At 40.8% G+C, this 22171-nt stretch overlaps 1 protein-coding gene across 3 annotated transcripts in view; it reads right to left on the reverse strand.

Moving 5' to 3' along the window:
* smap1 (small ArfGAP 1) overlaps nt 1–22171 on the reverse strand; it is a 225258-nt gene that overhangs the window by 32694 nt on the left and 170393 nt on the right. For all 3 annotated transcript variants that reach the window (XM_072558021.1, XM_072558012.1, XM_072558002.1), the window contains one exon: nt 2114–2241. In XM_072558021.1, coding sequence (XP_072414122.1) covers nt 2114–2241 — 128 coding nt within the window. The remainder of the gene's footprint in view (nt 1–2113; nt 2242–22171) is intronic.

Below are 22171 nucleotides of genomic sequence, written 5' to 3' on the forward strand. Positions count from 1 at the left end.
CCAAGATTCGGCTATGCTGTGGTTCCAGGGTTAAACTCATTCTCACTGTTTACACTCAAATATGAGCAATCACTAAATATCACCATTAAAAAAGGGTAGATGATGATGTCCTAGAACCAAATCAATTTAATTTGACTATTAAGTACATTTTTTTTTGTTTACTCTTGAATACTTATGGGGTAGCTTAGTGATCACTTTGCAAAGATTAAAAATTACTCTGCCATATAACTTCAATATTCATGTTGCTGTCAGTTCTCTTCAACACGGTCAGTTCTTTTCAGACCTTTTTCTTAATCTTGCATCATTTAAACTGGTGAGTTGTAAGGGAGAACCAAAGAATATAATACTAACTGAGAAACATAAAGAACAGCATTACAGCGTGCAGAGGGAAATGGCGATGTGAAAATGCATTGTTACAGAGCATCACCTTTCCAACCGAGATATGATAAGAGACAAAACCTGCCTTGCAAACCTTTGGTGACTACTTTTCAACCATTTGAAACGAAAAAATAATTGAGTCGAGATTAAAGTTGCCCTGACAACAATGATGAATGTATGAAGGTATATTCCTTAGGAGAAGTGGAATCTTAGCCCTGAGAATGGAGAATTCGATAACTTAACAAAAGAAATAATTTAGGACTCTACATTACTGCAATGCCAGGGGATTCTAAGGCAAATTGAGTCGGATCGGAAAACTTATCCAAGACGACATACTCAGCAGCTTCTGCATTCTCATTACTTAAAATGCCAGAAGTAACCATTCTTTCATAACTAGTTCCTACGAAACATAATTGATATTTGAACGCTGTTCCCATTGACTCCGATTCTGATCGGGGTTGATAGCTGGGTCAAAATCCTGGAACTCCCCCTCTAAAAGCATTATGGATCAATTTGTAGAAAATGGACTGCAGCAGCTGAAGGAAGCAGCTCACCACCACCTTCATAAGGGCAACGAGAGACAAGCATTAAACGCTGCCCAGCCAGCCTCACCCATGTCCTACCAGAGATTTTTAAAAATAGTTTTATGCATAAAGTTTTAGTGCAAATCCTTTCAAGAACTTGTACGAAGTCATAGTTTCAAAGAGATTTTCTTCATTTGCCAGGGTATATAAATGAATACATTTTTATGGGATGCACAAACCACACTCAATCATGAGGGAACATTAACTAAATATTAAGTTGTACAGTTTCTACATGTAAAGGAGGAAGAATAGAAATCTAGGTCTGATGCAAATCAATGACATTTCCAATTTTTCACTGCTAAAGAAGAATTATTGATGAGAGTAAATTTGATTGCAAAGGCAGGCTGGAATCTATAGCTACAACCACACTAACTAGCTGAAGGCAGTAGTTTTTGACAGAGTACTGATCGATTCAGGCCCATTTGTTCTCCCATAGGCAATGCCGATGAGTCCACGTCAAAGTATCTGCGCCATTCTGCGCATGCTTCAATGTTAGCTATCTGCACAGTAGCCTTCTATGAGAGGTACAGTATAGATAGCAGCCTTGACATTTTTTAAATGTACTGTGTTAAGTTTACTTTTGTCATTAATACATAGGATTTCAACCTTCATGCAGATGGTGGCATACTTCGCTTTAGATTTTTGGGTAATTTTTGTGCAATCGTGAGTGATAGTTTCACTGGTCTGCCCTAACCTAGTTTTTCCGCACAGGCCCCATTATTTCCATTAAGTGACTTTCTATTAAGCGAGGTTTTGCTGGAATGCAACTATGGCATTATAGGAGAACCACCTGGAATTTTATTAAAGCAAGGCATATATAAAGTGAATGCTTAATGTTTCCTTATTCAAACTTCCCACCTCCAACCATTACAAATTAGCTATTCAGCCTTTACAGGAAAAGGCAAATCATCTCACATGTTATACTAAAAATAAATCTGCCATAAAGCTGCTCTGTACAGGTACTATACCTAAACAAAGTTTAAAATGCTTCAAGATAAGACAAAATCAATAATTAGCACAATTGAGTTTGTGATTTAGACAAGTGAACAAAAATAAACCAGCCAACAGATTCCCCCTCCATTGTTGCTCCCTGTTTCCAAAACATTAGGGAAACATAATAAAGCGACTACATGAGAATGCTAAAATTTTACCTGATGCAGCTGCGAATCCGATGTTGGAAGAGGATTGGAAACCATAGGGCCAAATATATCAAGATCTTCATTCAATCTTGTACTTGAAGTAGCACTGCCATTAGCAGCAGGAACTTCAATTGGAGTATCTAATTAAAACAAAAGACAATGCAAACTCATCAATGTTGACAGGAAACCAAATCAGAGGATACATCTTTTATCCCAAATATTTTTTTGGAACAACCTACAAAGTTAATTGAAAATGATAATTCTAATTAACATTTGAAATAGGATGACATCAACACTCTGCCCTTTGGGTTTGAAAGCTACTATTTTCAGGATACAAACAAAAAATGCTGGAAAAACCCACATCTGGCAGCATGTGTAGAAAGTGAAACAAAAGCTTCACTTCACTAAAGACTCTTCAGCAGAACTCAACTAGAAACATTAACTCTTTCTCTCTCCACAGATGCAGACGTGCTGAGTTTCTCCATCATTTTTCTGAATTTTGCTTACTGTGGAGAAGGATATGGAGGCTGGAGAAATAAATACGGACATGTTGAAAAATGCCCCTATTGCAGAGGCGATGGTGCTGGATGTCTTAAAATGCATCAAAGTAGATAAATCCCCAAGAGCTGATCAGGTGTACCCTAGAAATTTGGGGGAAGCTAGGGAAGTGATTGCTGAGACACTTGTTGAGATATTTGTGTCAACAGTCACAAATGAGCTGCCGAAAGACTGGAAGTTGGCTTATGTGGTGCCACTATTAAAGAAAGTTAAGGAAAAGCCAGCAAACTATAGAGCCTGACATCAATGGTGGACTAGTTGTTGGGAAGGGATCCTGAGGGACAGAATTTACATATATTTTAGAAAGGCAAGGACTGATTAAGAATAGTCAATACTGCTTTGTGCATGAGAAATTATGTCTCACTCACTTGATTGAGTTTTTTTGGAATAACAAAGAGGATTGACAAAGGCAGAGCAGTGGACGTGATCTATATACTGAGGGCAAGAATAGGATAGAGCAGATGAATGCATGGCTGAGGAGCTGGTATATGGGAGAAGGATTCACATTTTTGGATCATTGAAATCTCTTTTGGGGTAGAAGTGACCTGTACAAGAAGGATGGATTGCACCTAAATTGGAAGGAGACTAATATACTGGCAGGGAAATTTGCTAGAACTGCTTGGGAGGATTTAAACTAGTAAGGTGGGGGGGGGGGGGGGGGGGGGGTGGAACCCAGGGAGATAGTGAGGAAACAGATCGATCTGATGTGGGTACAGCTGAGAACAGAAGCGAGTCAAACAGTCCAGGCAGGCAGGCACAAGGTAGGACTAATAAATTAAACTGCATTTATTTCAATGCAAGGGGCCTAACAGGGAAGGCAGATGAACTCAGGGCATGGTTAGGAACATGGGACTGGGATATCATAGCAATTACGGAAACATGGCAGCTTAATATTCCAGGATACAAATGCTACAGGAAGGATAGAAAGGGAGGCAAGAGAGGAGAGGGAGTGGCATTTTTGATAAGGGATAGCATTACAGCTGTACTGAGGGAGGATATTCCCGGAAATACATCCAGGGAAGTTATTTGGGTGGAACTAAGAAATAAGAAAGGGATGATCACTTTATTGGGATTGTATTAAAGAGCCCCCAATAGTCAGAGGGAAATTGAGAAAGGAGATCTCAGCTATCTGTAAGAATAATAGGGTAATTATGGAAAGGGATTTTAACTTTCCAAGCATTGACTGGGACTACCAAAGGTTTAGATGGAGAGGAATTTCTCATGTGGGTATAAGACAAGTTTCTGATTCAGTATGTGGATGTACCTACTAGAGGTGAAAATCTTGAGAAATACGGCAGGGCAGGTGACTGAGGTGTCAGTAGGGGAGCACTTTGGGGCCAGCAAACATAATTCTATTTGTTTTAAAATCGTGATGGAAAAGGATAGACCAGATCTAAAAGTTGAAGTTCTAAATTGGAGAAAGGCCAATTTTGACAGTATTAGGCAAGAACCTTCGAAAGCTGATTGGAGGCAGATGTCCGCAGGTAAAGGGATGGCTGGAAAATGGGAAGCCTTCAAAAATGAGATATCAAGAATTCAGAGAAAGTATACTCCTGTCAGGGTGAACGGGAAGGCTGGTAGGTATATGGAATTCTGGATGACTAAAGAAATTGAGGGTTTGGTTAAGAAAAAGAAGGAAGCTTTTGCCCGAAATGTCGATTTTGCTGCTCGTTGGATGCTGCCTGAACTGCTGTGCTCTTCCAGCACCACTAATCCAGTATTTGGTTTCCAGCATCTGCAGTTATTGTTTTTACCCCTCAAAGATCAGCAAGGCAGCCTTTGTGTGCAGCCACAGAAAATGGGGGAAGATACCAAATGAATATTTTGCCTCAGTATTTACTGTGGAAAAGGATACAGAAGATAGAGAATAGATGGTGACATCTTGCAAAATGTCCAGATTACAGAGGAGGAAGTACTGGATGTCTCGAAATGGGTAAAAGTGGATAAATCCCCAGGACCGGATCAGGTGTACCCAAGAATCTGTGGGAAGCTAGAGGTGATTGCTGGGCCTCTTGCTGAGATATTTGTATCATCGATAGTCACAGGTGAGGTGCTGGAAGACTGGAGGTTGGCAAATGTGGTGCCACTGTTTTAGAAGGGTGGTAAAGACAAGCCAGGGAACTATAGACCGGTGAACCTGATCTCAGTGGTGGGCAATTTGTTGGAGATAATCCCGAGGGACAGGGTGTACATGTATTTGGAAAGGCAAGGACTGATTCGGGATAGTCAACATGGCTTTGTGTGGGGGAAATCATGTCTCTCAAACTTGATTTGAGTTTTTTGAAGAAGTAACAAAGAAGATTGATGAGGGCAGAGCAGTAGATGTGATCTATATGGACTTCAGTAAGGCGTTCAACAAGGTTCCCCATGGGAGACTGATTAGCAAGGTTAGATCTCATGGAATACAGGGAGAACTAGCCATTTGGATACAGAAGTGGCTCAAAGGTAGAAGACAGAGGGTGGTGGTGGAGGGTTGTTTTTCAGACTGGAGGCCTGTGACCAGTGGAGTGCCACAAGGATCGGTGCTGGGCCCTCTACTTTTTGTCATTTACATAAATGGTTTGGATGTGAGCATAAGAGGTACAGTTAGTAAGTTTGCAGATGTCACCAAAATTGGAGGTGTAGTGGACAGCGAAGAGGATTACAACAGGATCTGGACCAGATGCGCCAATGGGCTGAAAAGTGGCAGATGGAGTTTAATTCAGATAAATGCGAGGTGCTGCATTTTGGGAAAGCAAATCTTAGCAGGAATTATACACTTAACGGTAAGGTCTTAGGGAGTGTTGCTGAACAAAGAGATCTTGGAGTGCAGGTCCATAGCTTCTTGAAAGTGGAGTCGCAGGTAGATAGGATAGTGACAAAGGCATTTGGTATGCTTTCCTTTATTGGTCAGAGTATTGAGTACAGGAGTTGGGAGGTCATATTGCGGCTGTACAGGACATTGATTAGGCCACTGTTGGAATATTGTGTGCAATTCTGGTCTCCTTCCTATCGGAAAGATGTTGTGGAACTTGAAAGGGTTCAGAAAAGATTTACAAGAATGTTGCCAGGGTTGGAGGATCTGAGCTACAGGGAGAGGCTGAACAGGCTGGGGCTGTTTTCCCTGGAGCGTCAGAGGCTAAGAGGTGACCTTATAGAGGTTTACAAAATTATGAGGGGCATGGATAGGATAAATAAAGTATATTTTCTGGGGTCGGAGTCCAGAACTAGAGGGCAGAGGGGAAAGATATAAGAGACAGCTAAGGGGCAACTTTTTCATGCAGAGGGTGGTACGTTTATGGAATGAGCTGCCAGAGAAGGCTGGTACCATTGCAACATTTAAGAGGCATTTAGATGGGTATATGAATAGGAAGGGTTTGGAGGGATGTGTGCTGGGTACTGGCAGGTGGGATTAGATTGGGTTGGGATATCTGGTCGGCATGGATGGGTTGGACCGAAGGGCCTGCTTCCATGCTGTACATCTCTATGACTCTAAGTGGTGTTCAGTCTCTTGAAGAGCAGTAAGGTGGATTAGTCCACAGTGTCCAATGGGATCCACTCCAGATTATTGACAGAGGCAAGAGAAGAGATTGTTGGGGCTTTGACCAACATCGTTGTATCCTCTCTAGCCACCGGAGGGTCACTGGTGGCTGGTGAGTAACTCTATTGAAAGAGGGAAATAGGGAAATTTCAGGAAGTTATACAGTTGCTGAGTTTCACATCGGTTCACAGAAGATTCTTAGGAATAGCATTTATGCACATCTGGAAAACCATGGGCTAATTACAGATAGACAGCATGGCTTTGTGCAGGGTAGACCACATCTAAGTAATTTTTGAGGAGATGATGTACAGAGCGATCTTGGGGCTCAAGTCCATAGTTCCTGAAAGTGGCCACACAATTACTGAGGGTGGTAAAGGCAGCGTATAGCATGCTTGCCTTTATTGATCAGAGAATTCAGTACATGAGTCAGGAATTTTTTTTTTAGATTTACAGTGTGGAAACAGGCCCTTCGGCCCAACAAGTCCACACCGCCCCACCGAAGCGTAACCCACCCTTACCCCTACATCTACATCTACCCCTTACCTAACACTACGGGCAATTTAGCGTGGCCAATTCACCTGGCCTGCACATCTTTGGAGTGTGGGAGGAAACCGGAGCACCCGGAGGAAACCCACGCAGACACGGGGAGAACGTGCAAACTCCACACAGTCAGTCGCCTGAGGCGGGAATTGAACCCGGGTCTCAGGCGCTGTGAGGCAGCAGTGCTAACCACTGTGCCACCGTGCCGCTATATATAAATGTTTTTTGGGCCTACAAGGAGTATGGTGTTCAATTCTGGTCACCACGTTACAGGAAGGATGTAGAGGCTTTGGAGAGAATGCAGAGGAGGTTTACCAGAATGCTGTCTGGATTAGAGGCTAAAAACACTCACGTTGTTTTCTCTGGAGCAGCAGAAGCTGAGGGGAACTTAACAGAAGTCTATAAAATTATGAAATGCATAGATGGGGTGGATGGTCAGAAACTCTCTCCCAATTCTATGGGGCATGCATTTCATTGAGGGGGTTGGTAAAGTTCAAAGGAGATGTGAGGGGCAAGTTTTTTAAAAAAAAACACAATATGGTCGGTGCCTGGAATGTGCTGGCAGAAGTAGTAGAGAAGACAAATGCAATAGGTGCATTTTAAGAGCTTTCAAATAAGCACATAAATGTGCAAGGAATGAAGGGGTATGAACCAAGGGCAAGCAAAAGGGATGAGTTCAATTTGGTACGTTCAGCACAACATCGTGGGCCAAAGGGTGTGTTCCTGTGCTGTACTGTTCCATGTTACTCTAAGTGACAAAGATGATTAATGAGGCAGGGTGGTAGACGTTTTATATATGGCCCTCAATGAGCCTTTTGACAAAGTCCCCCATAGCAGGCTGACAAGAAGGTGATGTCACATAGGATCCACAGTGAGATGCGAAGTTGAATACAGAAGACAGTTTAGCAGTGAAAGGGTATTTTTCAGTCAGGGCATGATTTGGAGATGCTGGTGTTGGACTGAGGTGTACAAAGTTAAAAATCACACAAGAACAGGTTATAGTCCAACAGGTTTATTTGGAAACACTAGTTTTCAGAGCGCTGCTTCTTCATCAGGCGATTGCCCTGATGAAGGAGCAGCGCTCTGAAAGCTAGTGCTTCCAAATAAACCTGTTGGACTATAATCTGGTCTTGTGTGATTTTTAACTAATTTCAGACTGGAGACTGTGAACAGTAATGGAACCACAGTTGGTTGTAATACTTATATAAATATTTGGAGGAAAATGTAGATGATCTGATTTAGAAAGTTTGCAGATAACACAAAGCTTGGGTGAGCAGCAGATAGTGAGGATATTTGCCAGAGGATACAGCAGGATATAGATATACTGGAAACCTGGATAGAGAAATAACAGATAGCGTTCAATCCAGACAAACACAAGCAATGCATTTTGGGAGATCTAATGCAGGAGGGCATAATACAATGAATGACATACCCCTTAGTGACATCCACATTCAGAGTGACGTAGGCCCACAGTTCCCTGAAAGTGACAACACGAGTGGATAAGGTGGTCAAAAAGGCACAGCTTGCCTTCACCAGTCAGGGCATAGAGTTTTAAAATTGGCAAGTCATATTACATCTGTACAGAACTTTAGTTAGGCCACATTGAAACGGTGTACACAGTTCTGGGCACAACTCCAAAGAGGATGTGAAGGCTATGGAAAGAGTACATAAATAGTTTACCAGGATGTTATCTGGTTTGGAGGGTATTATGAGGACAGATTGTTCAAGTGAAAACAAACCAAGTTAGTCCTTAAAGAAGTTTAAAAAATTATGACAGGTGTGGAAAGAATAGATAGTTGGAATATTTTTACCAGGATAGAAATGTCAATTACAAGGGCACATAGATTTAATGTAAAAGGAGATCAGTTTAAAGGTGGTGTGAAAAGCAAGTTCTTTTAGACAGAGGGTGCTAAGTACGTAGAATGCACTGCCAGAGGTGGTGGAGGAGAAAACCATCTTTGTGGAACAGATCAATTACTTTGTCACACAGAATTTCAACTACTGTTGTAAATAAGGGAGGCAAAAAAATGCTCTGGGCAAAACAGAACCTGCACAAAATGCATTAGTGCTGATCAAACCAGAGTCATTGGTAGCTTCTTTAAGGAATTCAAATCTATCAAATCAAAACCTGCATGAATAACTGAATCAGGTATTTGTAGTTTACAACATTAATAGTACCCAAAACAAAAAATGATTGGTTTAAATATTACCCTCAGAAATTCAACTCGTTTGCAAGCTAGCAATTCAAATGTTCAAAACTACTTACAAACCTTAGAATTTTGAAAATAATGTGGGTCAGTTATTAGCTCTTTTATGATGAAGTCACAAGCTTAGTTTTGGGTTCCTTTCCAGGACCAGAATCGAATCTTTTTAAATAGTTTCTAATCAACCTGTTCAAAGACATTATTACACACTTCTGGAGCATGTGGGACTTGAACTTGGGCCTCCTGGCTCAAAGGCAAAAAATGAGTACCACAAAAAATGAGATACTAACACAATACTGAGCGGTTGCCACCTTTCAAGGGAAACGTTAAACAGATCAGCCCACACAGTTGAACATAAATAATCCATGTCACTACTTTGATGAACAGACAAGTTCTCCCCAATACTTAGCTCTCAATCAGCAGCAGAAAAATGATTATCTGGTCATTACCACATACTGTTGTGGGAACCAGATATGCGCTAATTGGCTGCCATCTTTCCTAAATAATAACCATGTGATTTAGTCTGTTTTGATGTATTGGAACCTTCAGTGGTTATGGAAGGTGTTATGTAAACTCCATGGGTTTCATCAGACCAGAAACACGAAACAATGTTTTTGGGAGTTGCCAACTCCTGGAAAATGTATTTCCATACTGAATCCCAAAATCAAATTAGAAAGACATAGGATTTCATTGCCCAAAAACATTTGTCTTTGCCACAAACACTGAAATGTCAGGCATACCATTTATATGAAAAGCTGACCCCTCAGATGTCATCGCTGCAAGACTATAATTTAGGATTTTACTTACATACTATCTACATAAAAGGCTGTGCAGGCCAAACATGAATTATGTATTTTAATTTATACTGTTGAAATAAGATTTGAGTCATGTAGCTATTTAATTTAAAAAACTCTGGATTTTTCATGTTTTAGAATTAAAGGCTGCATAGACTCACAATCTGAGTAAGGCTGCAAAAATGATAGGATTTCAGCAATTTTTTAAAACTTAAACTTCCTTAATACAATTGTGTTAGATTGTAACTCTAAGAAACAGCTACTGAGAGTAGCAAAGTTTTGCAAGTATGATTTAGAATTCATCAAGAAACTAATCGCTGATGAGACTTCATTTTCATTTATCAGTTTAATATTTCTGAAAATAAATATTTTCTGTGCAGTCATCTTACCTGAAATTAAATACTTCTAACTTTCAATGTGTCATTATTCATTCCAACTCTTATGCTTTCAACAGTCTCTAGGCTATTTCTCAGAAGTTTATAGTTTCTCAGTTATTCACAATTCTGTTTACAACATAAATACCACATTTGGGATGAAAATGATACTGTCAGTGCCCTTGTAAATTAGAAACTAAATCATATTTAAAAGCATCTACTTCTCATTTATCCAAGTCTTGCCTGAGATCTAAATGAGTAAGAAGAAAATTTTACTGTATCACTTCATAACTAATTTTTTGTTTATTTCAAACTTTATTCACAGCTATGATACTACTAACTACAGAATATTCCAACAGTGCATGTAAGTGTCTAGCTATGACATGTTCAAAGAAAGGCATTCTTTATCATTCATTCCTTCAAACAATGTGGTGTACTTAGAAAAACTAGAATTTGATGCCCATCCCCAACTGTTTTTGAGACAAGTTGCTTGTGAAGCCATTTCAGAAGTTAACCATGTTACTGGACTCACATGTAGGCCAAACAACATAATGACGATAGATCTCCTTCTCTAAATGACATTATTTAAGTAGGTCAGCTTTCATGTAAAACCTTCATAGCACCATTGTATTCCAATGGAGTATAAATTTCAAAGGTACAGTAGTATTCCTAGATCAATAGCTAGGGCCCTGGAATTGCCAATTTAGCAACATTATCACGAAGGCAGCACTTCGCCAAATTCTACCTGGTCTACTTCCAACTATCAAAAAGTGATGGAAGGAATCAAATAGCACTTACTCGTTAAACACTGGCTGATAGCTCAGTTTGGGTTCTTCCAGACTCATGATTTCAGTCTGCAAGTGTCTTGGATATGGGCCGAGTGCTGGCAGGTGGGACTAGATTGGGTTGGGATGTCTGGTCAGCATGAACAGGTTGGACCAAAGGATCTGTTTCCATGCTGTACATCTCTATGACTGAGCCGTACAGATCAACTGAATTTCCAAAGGTGATTTCAGAACACTGAGTTTGACAATCAAGGCAAAAATACATTTCTTAAAAAAAACTTAGAAGCACTACACCAAACAACTTAGATTTCTTTAAATTGAACATGCCACTTTCTTACAAGTGCATTTTGAAGTGAAAATTACTTTCTTAAAGTTAACAGTTTAGAGTGACAAAGCCTTGAAGTCTTTAGCAGCTCGTGGTACTCTCTCGGCCTGGTGTATAACGTGGCCGGTGGTGACAGCGGGGCCCAATACATACCCGGGAGATCAGATATCGTGAGTGGGTCCTGTCTGGGCATGTTCCAGAAGTAGCAAGAGGAGATTGGAGGTAGCAGCAGCAGGGACAATGCGGCCCGATGCAGGCAGAGCGAGCAGTGAAGGAGATCTCCTGGTATCAAGGAGATCTTGGTGGCAAGAACAAGCAGCTGAGATCTTCCGGAGAGCGAGCTAAGCGGAGGAGATTGGGGCCCCAGCAGGCATTCAAAGACTTTTGAACTCCTAACTTGATTTTTCTAGTTTATATTAAGGAGGACTTTAATGTTACCAATAACTTTATTTTCTACTTATTCTATGAAGAGCTGCAACAATTAACTTGTTAAAATTTTGTTTCTTATTCTACTTTGTGCCTGAGTTTTTTTTGTACCTCGGTCCCATGTGTGGTGACATGACACATTTTTCACTGAACCTGTATTTGAGTACATGTGACAATAAATCTAAAGCATCAAGGAGAAGTAAGTTTTAGGAAACTTATTCTACTCTGCAGCTGAAATGATAAAATAAGTACTGGGAACCAGAAACTGAAGTGCTTTGCATTTTAACTGCAATTTGTATGGAGCTTCTTTCTTTTAGTCTGTGAGTAGCTAGTCTCATTGCTTTTTAAAAAGAAATACTTTATTTTACTTTTTCCACAGCTTAAAGAAATAAAAGTAGAAAGCAATGAAGAATAAAACAGAAATTTCAGTACTGCTAAAAATGGTCAGAAAAAACAGACATAGAATACAAAAGAAAATTTAACTGTGATCGAGAAACAGCAGAAAATATTGTTTTGCTCCAGGATTCTCCAGTCCAGGGTGAGATTGGTGGATTAGAAATAGATACATTATCCATGTAGCATCAGAAGGATATAGTCTAACATTGGATAATGCATCATTTCGAGTGCAGGAAGTTTTTCTTCCCCCAAAATCCATAATATTTTCTTATCAAGCTAATCAATTCACTCCTCTAACAACATTAATCAAATCAGTCAGGCCTGAGCTTTTTTTTATACAAATGAGAGAGTCAGTCCTGAGTCCTGTGTGAATAGCTGAAAATTTTCAGTGTTCAGTTATTTAATCTTGAGATAGTAGTAACAGCTAGCTAACCTCTTTCCTTGCTTAAAAATAAGAGTATAACACACTGTTTATCATTATAAAGGAAAGGATTTTTAAAAAAGCATCACTCATGGGATGTGAACATGACTGGCGAGGTGAACATTGCTTATCTCTAACTATCCAGTTTTTCTGGTTTATTTTATTAGTGGCACACATACACCAACACAGCTCAGACGTGCTTTGGCATTTTCAAATGTGAATTTCAATCATTTAAAGCCAAACTGGCCAGAAATATGAATGAGCATGGATTTGAAAGTCATTAAAAATTGAGTGCGTGAAAATATCCCAGCTTTTTTAATTAGATCCAAAGCTGGTTACTTGCTTTTTTTTATATAGATATTTTTATTGAAAATTTAACATTGTTTTACAAGTTTACAAAATATAAAAAAACCCAAGTACCAACATTGATATACAATTAAATCTTAAATAAATAATGACCAAAATTTAACAAAAGAAAGAAAAAAAACAAAAAACTTAACTACTAATATAACCTACAACTAACCAAAGTGTATAATTAAGTCTCTTACATTATTCAAATAAGATTAAAAAAACCTGACGGATAACACAGAAATTGGGTAGTGAGATACATGCTCGGAATGTATTAACATCAAATCGTAACAAAACCCGTACTCGTGCGGGCCCCGGACCAGCCAGGTTCGCCATCTCAATTAAATAAAAGCCCTTGTTAGGATGGCCGAAATATCTGTATTTATATAATTCAAGAAGGGCTGCCATATTTTATGGAATAATGCGGTCTTTTGGTGCAATATTTGCAAGGAAGTCAAGGGGAATACATTCCATAATTAATCTGTGCCAATTTGAAAGTTCAGGGGGGCCCTCAGCCACCAAAATATTTTTCCTTGCACAGAAAGAGAGAATAGAAAATAATCTCTGCCCGTGCATATCCAGGGAGGGTAAGTTCGAAAAGCCCAAAAGGAGAGATACAGGGTCCACTCTAACTTCCGTTCCTAAGATTCCTGTCAGAGCACTTGCTACTTTAGTCCAATAAGTATGGATCTTATGACAGGTGCATAAGCAATGTACAAGAGTGCCCACCTCTATTTTACATTTGGAACACATTGGAGATGCTCCTGCCTTAAATTTTGCCAATCGATCCGGTGCTATATAGGCCCTATGAAGTATCTTCAGCTGAATGGCCTGAGTTCTGTTGTAGATGGTGATTCTTCTGGCGTTTTCCCAAATGTCATTCCATGTTTCTATAGAGATTGAGTCCCAAATCCTGATCCCATGTTTTAAGCAGATTGTCCATATCTCCTGATACTTCATGTAATAAATGATAAATAGTGCTGACAGATGATACCCCCATTGGCCATAGCACTCTACATTCTCTATCTAATAACGTAGTCTTCTTCTGTATGTAATCTCGAATTTGGAAGTATCGAAAGAGGTCTCCATTAGGTAATCCAAATTTTTGACGCAGCTGTTCAAAAGACATCAGGACCCCTTCTTTAAACAGACCCGCTAAACAGGAGATACCCCTGGATCTCCAGAGTTTAAAAGTGGCATCTGTAAACCCCTGGTTGAAATCCCCATGCTCCCACTATCGGTGCATAGGGGGATGTTTTATGGGAGTTGCCCTCATTTTGCCACATTATATTCCAAACTTTAATTGTATTTAGTATTATAGGGTTTTTACAGTAGTCCATAATAATTTTCCTCTTGTCTGAAAATAAAAGGTTAATAAGTGGGCATTTTACTTGAGAAGCCTCGATGTCCAGCCAGATTGATTGTGGGTCAGACAAGACCTAATCAGCTATGTAACTTAATAGGGAACTTAACTGATATTTCCTAAAATCTGGGAAATCCAATCCTCCCCTTGCCTGTGGAAGCTGCAGCTTCTTCAGCTGAATGAGGGGTCGTCTATGATTCCAGATAAAGGAACCCAACCAGCCATATAATTTATGTAGTGTCAGCCTCGGCAGCATCACCGGAAGCATTCTCATAAGGTATAGGAGACGGGGCAGGACATTCATTTTAATTAGTGCTATTCTACCCAGCCAGGAAATTGAAAGGTCTCCCCATCGCTGGAGGTCCTGCCTTAGCCTTTCCAGTAAATGCACAAAGTTAGCCTTGTACAGCTGACGAAATACTGGGGTAATAAAAATGCCTAAATAGAAAAACCCTCCAGGGACCACCGAAAGGGAAAAAGGGATCTGTCCAATAAGTGGGATATACTAGCAAGGCCACCCATTGGCATAGCCTCCGATTTTGAGAAATTAATTTTATTGCCTGAAAATACACTAACTGTATTAGTAACTTGGATTAAGTGAGGCACGGACTTCAAAGGATTACTGAGAAATAGAAGAATATCATCTGCATAAAGCATAATTTTATGTTTACCTATACCAATCCTCAGGGCTGTTATATCGGGGTCAGCCCGTATAGCTTCTGCAAGTGGCTCAATTATTAGTGTAAATAGCAATGGCGAGAGAGGACATCCCTGACGGCAGCCCCTACCCACACTGAAGCTATCCAAACCTAATCCATTGGTAATCACAACTGCCTTAGGATCACTATACAATGTTGAGACCCATTTGGTAAACACCTTTCCAACGCCAAACCTTTCCAATGTGTAAAACAAATATGACCATTCAACCCTGTCGAATGCCTTTTCTGCGTCTAATGAGACTACTACTCCTGGTATCTTTCCCTGATGGCAGGCTCAAATCACATTCAAAAGCCTTCTAACATTATTGGATGATCTATGGCCCTTAATAAACCCGCCTGATCCTCCTTTATGATATGTGGCAATACCCTTTCTAGCCTCAATGCTAATGTTTTAGAGAGGATTTTAAAATCTACATTTAGCAAGGATATTGGTCTGTATGACGCGCAATCTTCTGGGTCCTTTTTTTTTAAAAGGATGAGAGAGATATTCGCCTCTTTCAGCGAAGGGGGGGGTGACAGCCCTGACTGTATGAACAGTTATACATATCCATAAGTTGACCAGCCAATATTCCTGTAAATTCCTTATAGAATTCAGCTTGAAAGCCATCTGGGCCAGGTGTCTTACCGCTCTGAAGTTACCTGATTGCGTCAAGTATTTCTTGGATTGTTAGGGGAACATTCAATACACTCAGAGTTCGGTCCGGAAAGGTCAGGTTTTTAAAAAATGACTGCATCCTCCTAGTCCTGTCTTCGCAATCTTGCAATTTATATAAATCAGAATAAATTTTTTTAAAGATTGCATTAACCCTTTTATGATCATAAGTCAAAATACCCGCACTTTCCTTGATAGATGTGATAGTTTGATGGGCCTTCTTTATCTTTGCAAGAAATGCTAAGTATCTATCGGGTTTATCGCCAAATTCATATTACCTTAGTCTTGCAAACAATATTTCCCTCTTAGCCGTTTGGGTAAGCGTGGTGTTTAGAGCTGTCCTAAGGGCCGTAATCCTTTGCAATTTGATAATAGAAGGTCTGTCAGCGTATGCTGTTTCAGCCGCTTTTAAGCGAGCTTCGAGCAGATGTTGTTGTTCTCCCTTTAATTTTTTCTGGGTCGCTGAGTAGATGATCAAACCTCGTGCGTAAGCTTTGATGGTCTCCCACATCATTGATGAGTTGCTAGCTGTACCTGAATTAATTTCTAAAAAAGTTTTAAATTCTTGAGAGAAGTACTTTACAAATTTACTATCTTTCATCAGGAAGGGGTCCATACGCCAATGCCAGGGGGATGTCTCATTGTACCTCGCCTTGATTTCCAGATATACAGCAGCGTGATCGGAAATTGTTATACTGCCTATTTTACAGGATGATATGGAATTTTAAAAAATCGAGGGGGCAAAAAACATATCGATTCTGGTGTGACATTTATGTGGATTGGAGTAAAAAGAAAAATCTTTGCCCTGTGGATGAAGGAATCTCCATACATCTACTAATCCTAATTCTTTGTTCAAATCCATCAATTGTCTAGATCTGGGAGAAACTCCTGCAGTACTCTTGGGAATCCTATCTATTTCCGGATCCATAATACAATTATAAGGGGAGACTTTAATTGTATGGCGAGCACCGAGAGCCATCAATTTTGAGAAGGCTTCCGCTATAAATTTCAAAGAATGTGCCGGGGGCGGGGGGGCGCAATACAAATTTAAATCCCATATTCCTCTCCATTTATAAAGGGCTTTAATCAGAATATATCGTCCACATTCATCTTTTATCTGATTTAGGATTTTGAAAGGGAAATTCTTCTGAATAAGAATAACAACTCCCCTTTTTTGAACTAAAAGAAGAAAACAAGGCCTGATCAAATCCACCCTGTCGTAATTTCAAGTGCTCTTTATCCAATAAGTGTGTCTCGTGTAGGAGAGCTATATAAACCCTTTCTTTCTTGAGGTTTGATAATATTTTCTTCCTTTTGACTGGTGAATTAATTCCCTTGACATTCCAGGTGCACCACTTAACCGACTGATCAACCATAATCGACCGGGCAGATCAGAGACCCCTTGGGAGGGGAAACCCTATCCAGAACATCCCGAGCCTAGAGCATATAAAATTCACAAAAGTAAAGGCTCTCTGATACACTCAACAGTAAAATAAAAAACTATTTCTACATAAAAAAATATAAAACGTATTTAAATGGAGATTTTCCCCCTTGTTCCCAGGGGGTACCACTTCCTTTCCAAAAGCCCATCATATCCTCTCCCAACAGTGCCCTACCCTTGACCCAGGCGCTCCTTAATAGGATGAAGAAAATTCAAATATACTACAGAGTTAGAGTTAACAATGAGCACCCTACCCCCCACCAACACCTGGATATATTTGGTAATGTTAATCCCATGTATAAACATATATAACTATAAAGTTACAGCCTCAACAAGTAATAATTAGATATAATAATACAAAATTACAAGAGAAAAACAATCCCGCTCCTAGAGACAGAGATAAAATAGAATAAGGTAACCACCTCCCCCCACCAACATTAACTAAACCCCCAGCCTATATATAGAATTTTTTAAAAAGGGGGGAAAAGAAGAGAAAATCATTAAGTAGAGATCAAATAAATAAATCCCTCTCCCCACCCCCAAAGATAATATTAAACAGTAAGGTTAAAAAAAGGGGGATTAATATATAAAAAAAGGGGGGGGGGGAAAGAGATGTAAACTGGAGTGGGGGGAAAGCAAACCAACATCAATTAACTCTTATAATTTATCTAAGAGAGTCCAAAAATTCCTTTTCCGGCGATCCGAAGTTATACATGGATCCTTCATGGTTAAAGCGTAGCGTCGCTGGGTAGCGCAAGGAGTATTGAATATTTAAGTCCCTTAAACACTTCTTTGCTTCATCAAGCGCCTTCCTCTTTCGGACCAGAGTTGGGTAAAAATCCTGGAATAACATGATCTTGGATCCTTTATAGATCATGGCTTGGGGAGATTTTCAAAGATTTCTGGAGGCTTTTAAGAGTATCTGCCTCTCCTTATAACTCTGCAGCCGGAACAGGACCAGGGGCAGGGAGAGGAACTGGTTCGAGCTGGTCCCGCGTATTGCAACTCAGTAGGCCCATTCCACCCCTTCCTGGCCCGATGCAGCCTCCAGATTTAAAAGCTATGGAAGCCACTGTTCAGGGAACACTAAGCTGACCTTCTTCTTCCTGTTCGGGAAGGCCCAGCAAACAAATATTTTTTCGGCGACCTCAATTCTCGAGGTCGTCACGAGAGTCCGGATCCGGTCCATGCCTGATTGTGCTGTAGTTTCAGAGGTCACAGCCTTTAGCTCCGCCCCTCCATCTCGCTGCTCGATTTCCTTGATGTGTCGGTTGTGCTTTTGCAGCGCGGCCAAGAGGGAGTCCCATTGGCTTCGGGATTCTTCAATAAAAGCATCGATCTTTGCATCGAGTTTGGAGATTATTTCCACGAGGCTCGCCGCTGTAGCTAAGTCCCCCGGGGCAGCTGCGGACGCCTCTGCTGCAACTTGGGAAGGGATTCCTGCTTGCTGAGAGCTGCGGGCTCCCTTCCCTTTAGTCATTTTTACTGGTGATTAAATTGTTTAAATTCAATACTAAACAACTAATTACATTAAGTAAAAACTATTTTAAATGATTTAGAGAGTGTGGTGGAGGCGGGTGACCCACTTTGCCCAAGTCTTGGGAGGAGCACTGTAGATTCAGACTTGCTGAGTTGCCGCCATCTTGGATCCCCTGGTTACTTGCTAAAGTTAACAGTTTCAAATCTATCAAAATAAATTTTTGCAATAAATAATTTCGAAATTTTAAACTGTTACTTGATTAAGCTGGTCTGTGTTAAGTTCAGATTTCCATGATATGCTACAATGGAGGCCATTTTCTGTGAAGTAGCACATTCTATCCTAAAAGGATAAGGTGGTGGTAAGGTTTGCTCAAAACACTGATGCATACTGGGCAAAGCTTAATAAAGACTTCCAATAAATTGAGATCAAATCTGATTAGCTTTGGGTGACAGATCTCTTTCATTTGTGTTTCTCTGCATTATCTTGGCTAGCTGAGATAGTAAAATCTTTTGTAAACTCACTTCCTCATTTCTCACCCATTTCAAACAATGCAGGCAGTTTCGTTTTGATACTTTTAAAAAAGTTTCAAATACTTGGTGTTCTTCTTTAAAACAAAACAAAGTCAATGCATTAGAGATATTATCTAAGTAAGTGAGAGACATCCCATGCATCTTCAGCATGCAACAAACAAAATTCAAAAGTATTCAAAATATCAAAATTCTCAGAAATAACAAAATTCAAAAGTATTCAAAATATCTGGGGACAGACAGGCAGCACAGGGTTCCCTGTGGCTGTTCCCCTCAACAAGTACACCATTTTGGATACTGACATGAGGGACAACTTGCTGGGGTAAGCCATGGGGTAAAGGTCTCTTACACACAGTCTGTCCGCCTGTTGCTCAGAAGGAAAGGGGGGAAAAGGAACAGAGCATTAGTCATTGGGGACTACATTGTTAGGGGGACAGATAAGAGGTTCTTTGGGAATGAAAGAGACTCATAGTTGGAGTGTTGCCTCCCAGGTGCCAGGGCTCGTGATGTCTCGGATCATGTTTTCAGGATCCTTGAGGGGAAGGGGGAGCAGCCGCAAGTCGTGATCTACATAGGTACTCATGAGATAGTTAGGAAAAGGGATGGGGATATAAGGCAGAAATTAAGGGAGTTAGGGTGGAAGCTTAGATCTAGAACAAACAGTTGTTATCGCTGGGTTGTTGTCATGCCACGTGCTCGCGAAGCAAGGAATAGGGAGAGATAGGACTTGAACAGGTCGCTTGGATACCTGGATAATTAGGGCTCCTTCTGGGATAGGTGGGGCCTATACAAACAGAATGGTCTACACCTGAACCACAGTTGAATCAATATCTTGGGGAAAAAATGTGCTAATGCGCTTTGGGAGGGTTTAAACTAATTCAGCAGGGGGATGGGAACATAAATTGTAATTCCAATGTCCAGGAGGTTGACAGTAGTGAAGTCTCAATCTCCTGGACAATGGGGCGGCACGGTGGTTCAGTGGTTAGCACTGCTGCCTCACAGCGCTAGAGACCAGTCCAGCTTCGATTCCAACCTCACATGATCGTCTGTGTGTAGTTTGCACATTCTCCCTGTCTGCATGGGTTTCCTCGGGTACTCCGGTTTCCTCCCACAATCCAAAGATGTTCAGGTTAGGTCAATTCGCCATGCTGAATTGTCCATGGAGTCCAGGAATGTGTAGTTTCGGTGCATTAGTCAGGGGTAAATGTACAGTAATAGGGTAAGGGAATTGGCCTGTGTGGGTCACTCTTTGGAGGGTCGGTGTGGACTTGTTGGGCCAAAGGGCCTGTTTCAACACTGCAGGGATTCTAAGGAGGTGGTCAGAAATGAGGTTTCAAGGTTGTAAGAGTTCAGCAGGAAGGTGGTTTGAAGTATGCCTACTTCAACACCAGGAGCATCCGGAATAAGGTGGGTGAACTTTTAGCATGGGGTTTGGTACCTGAGACTTTGATGTTGTGCCATTTTGGAGCAGGAACAGGAATGGTGGTTGCAGGTTCCATAATTTAGATATTTCAGCAAAAACAGAGACAATGGTAAAAGGGGGGGGGGGGGGGGGGGGGGGAAGGAGGTGTGGCATTGTCAGTCAAGGATAGTATGATGGTGGCAGAAAGGACATTTGAGGAAAGGCATCTGGTTGGGTATATGAATAGAAAGAGTTTGGAGGTATATGGGCTGGGTTTTGGCAGGTGGGACTAGATAGGGTTGGGATATCTGGTTGGCATGGATGAGTTGGACTGGAGGGTCTGTTTCCGTGCTGTATATGTCTATGACACATCTACTGAGGTAATATGGGCTGAGGTTAGAAACAGGAAAGATCACCCTGTTGAGATTTTTCTATAGGCCTCGAAATAGTTCGAGATGTAGAGCAAAGGATAGCAAAGATGATTCTGGATAGGAGCGAGAGTAACAGAGTAGTTGTATGGGGGATCTTTAACTTTCCAAGTATTGACTGCAAATACTATAGTTTGAGTACTTTAGATGGGTCAGTCTTTGTCCAATGTGTGCAGGAGGGTTTCCTGACAGAACGTAGACAAACCAACAAGGGGTGAGGCCACATTGGATTTGATACTGGGTAATGAACTTGTCCAGGTGTTAGATTTGAAGGTAGATAGTGACCACAATTCGGTTATGTTTACTTTAGTGATGGAAAGGGATAGGCATTTAACACAGGGCAAGAGGCAATTATGATGCGATTAAGCAAGATTTAGGATGCATAGGACGGGGAAGGAAACTGCAGGGAATGGGCACAATTGAAATGTGGAGCTTGTTCAAGGAACAGCTACTGCATGTCCTTGATAAGTATATACCTGTCAGGCAAGGAGGAAGTGGTCAAGCAAGGGAGCTGCGGTTTACTGAAGATGTTGAATCTCTTGTCAAGAGGAAGAAGAAAGCTTATGTTAGAATGAGACAGGAAGGCTCAGTCAGGGAGCTGGAGAATAAAGTTAGCCAGGAAAGACTGAAAGAGAGAGCTAAGAGGAGCCAGGAGGGGACATGAGAAGTCATTGGATGATAGGATCAAGGAAAACCCTGAAGCTTTCTATACCTGGAATAAAAGATTGACTAGAATTTTTTTCGTCAGTCCTCACACTGGAAAAAGATAATGTGTTCGAGGAGAATACGGAGATACAGACTACTAGACTACATGGGATTGAGGTTCACAAGGAAGTGATGTCAGAAATTCTGGAGTGTGTGAAAATAGATAAGTCCCCTCGGCCGAATGGGATTTATCCTAGGATCATCTGGGAAGCCAGGGAGGTGGTTTCAAAGCCTTTGGCTTTGATCTTAATGTTGTCATTATCTACAGGAATAGCGCCAGAAAACTTGAGGATAGCAAATGTCGTCCACTTGCTCAAGAAGGGGAGTACAGACAACCCTGGTAATTATAGACCAGCGAGCCTTACTTTGGTTGTGGGTAAAGTGTTGGAAAAGGTTATAACGGGTAGGATTTATAATCATGTAGAGAGGAATAAGTTGATCAGGGATAGTCAACATGGTCTTGTGAAGGCTAGGTTGTGACTCACAAACCTTGCGTTCTTACAGATGGTGACCAAACAGTTGGAGGAGGGTAAAGCGTTTGATGTTGTGTATATGGATTTCAGAAAGATGTTTGATAAGGTTCCCCATGGCTGGCTATTGCATAAAATACGGATGCATGGGATTGAGGGTGATTTAGTGATTTGGATTAGAAATTGGCTAGT

This window comes from Chiloscyllium punctatum, chromosome 3, assembly GCF_047496795.1.
Source record: "Chiloscyllium punctatum isolate Juve2018m chromosome 3, sChiPun1.3, whole genome shotgun sequence".
Taxonomy (NCBI): Eukaryota; Metazoa; Chordata; class Chondrichthyes; order Orectolobiformes; family Hemiscylliidae; genus Chiloscyllium; species Chiloscyllium punctatum.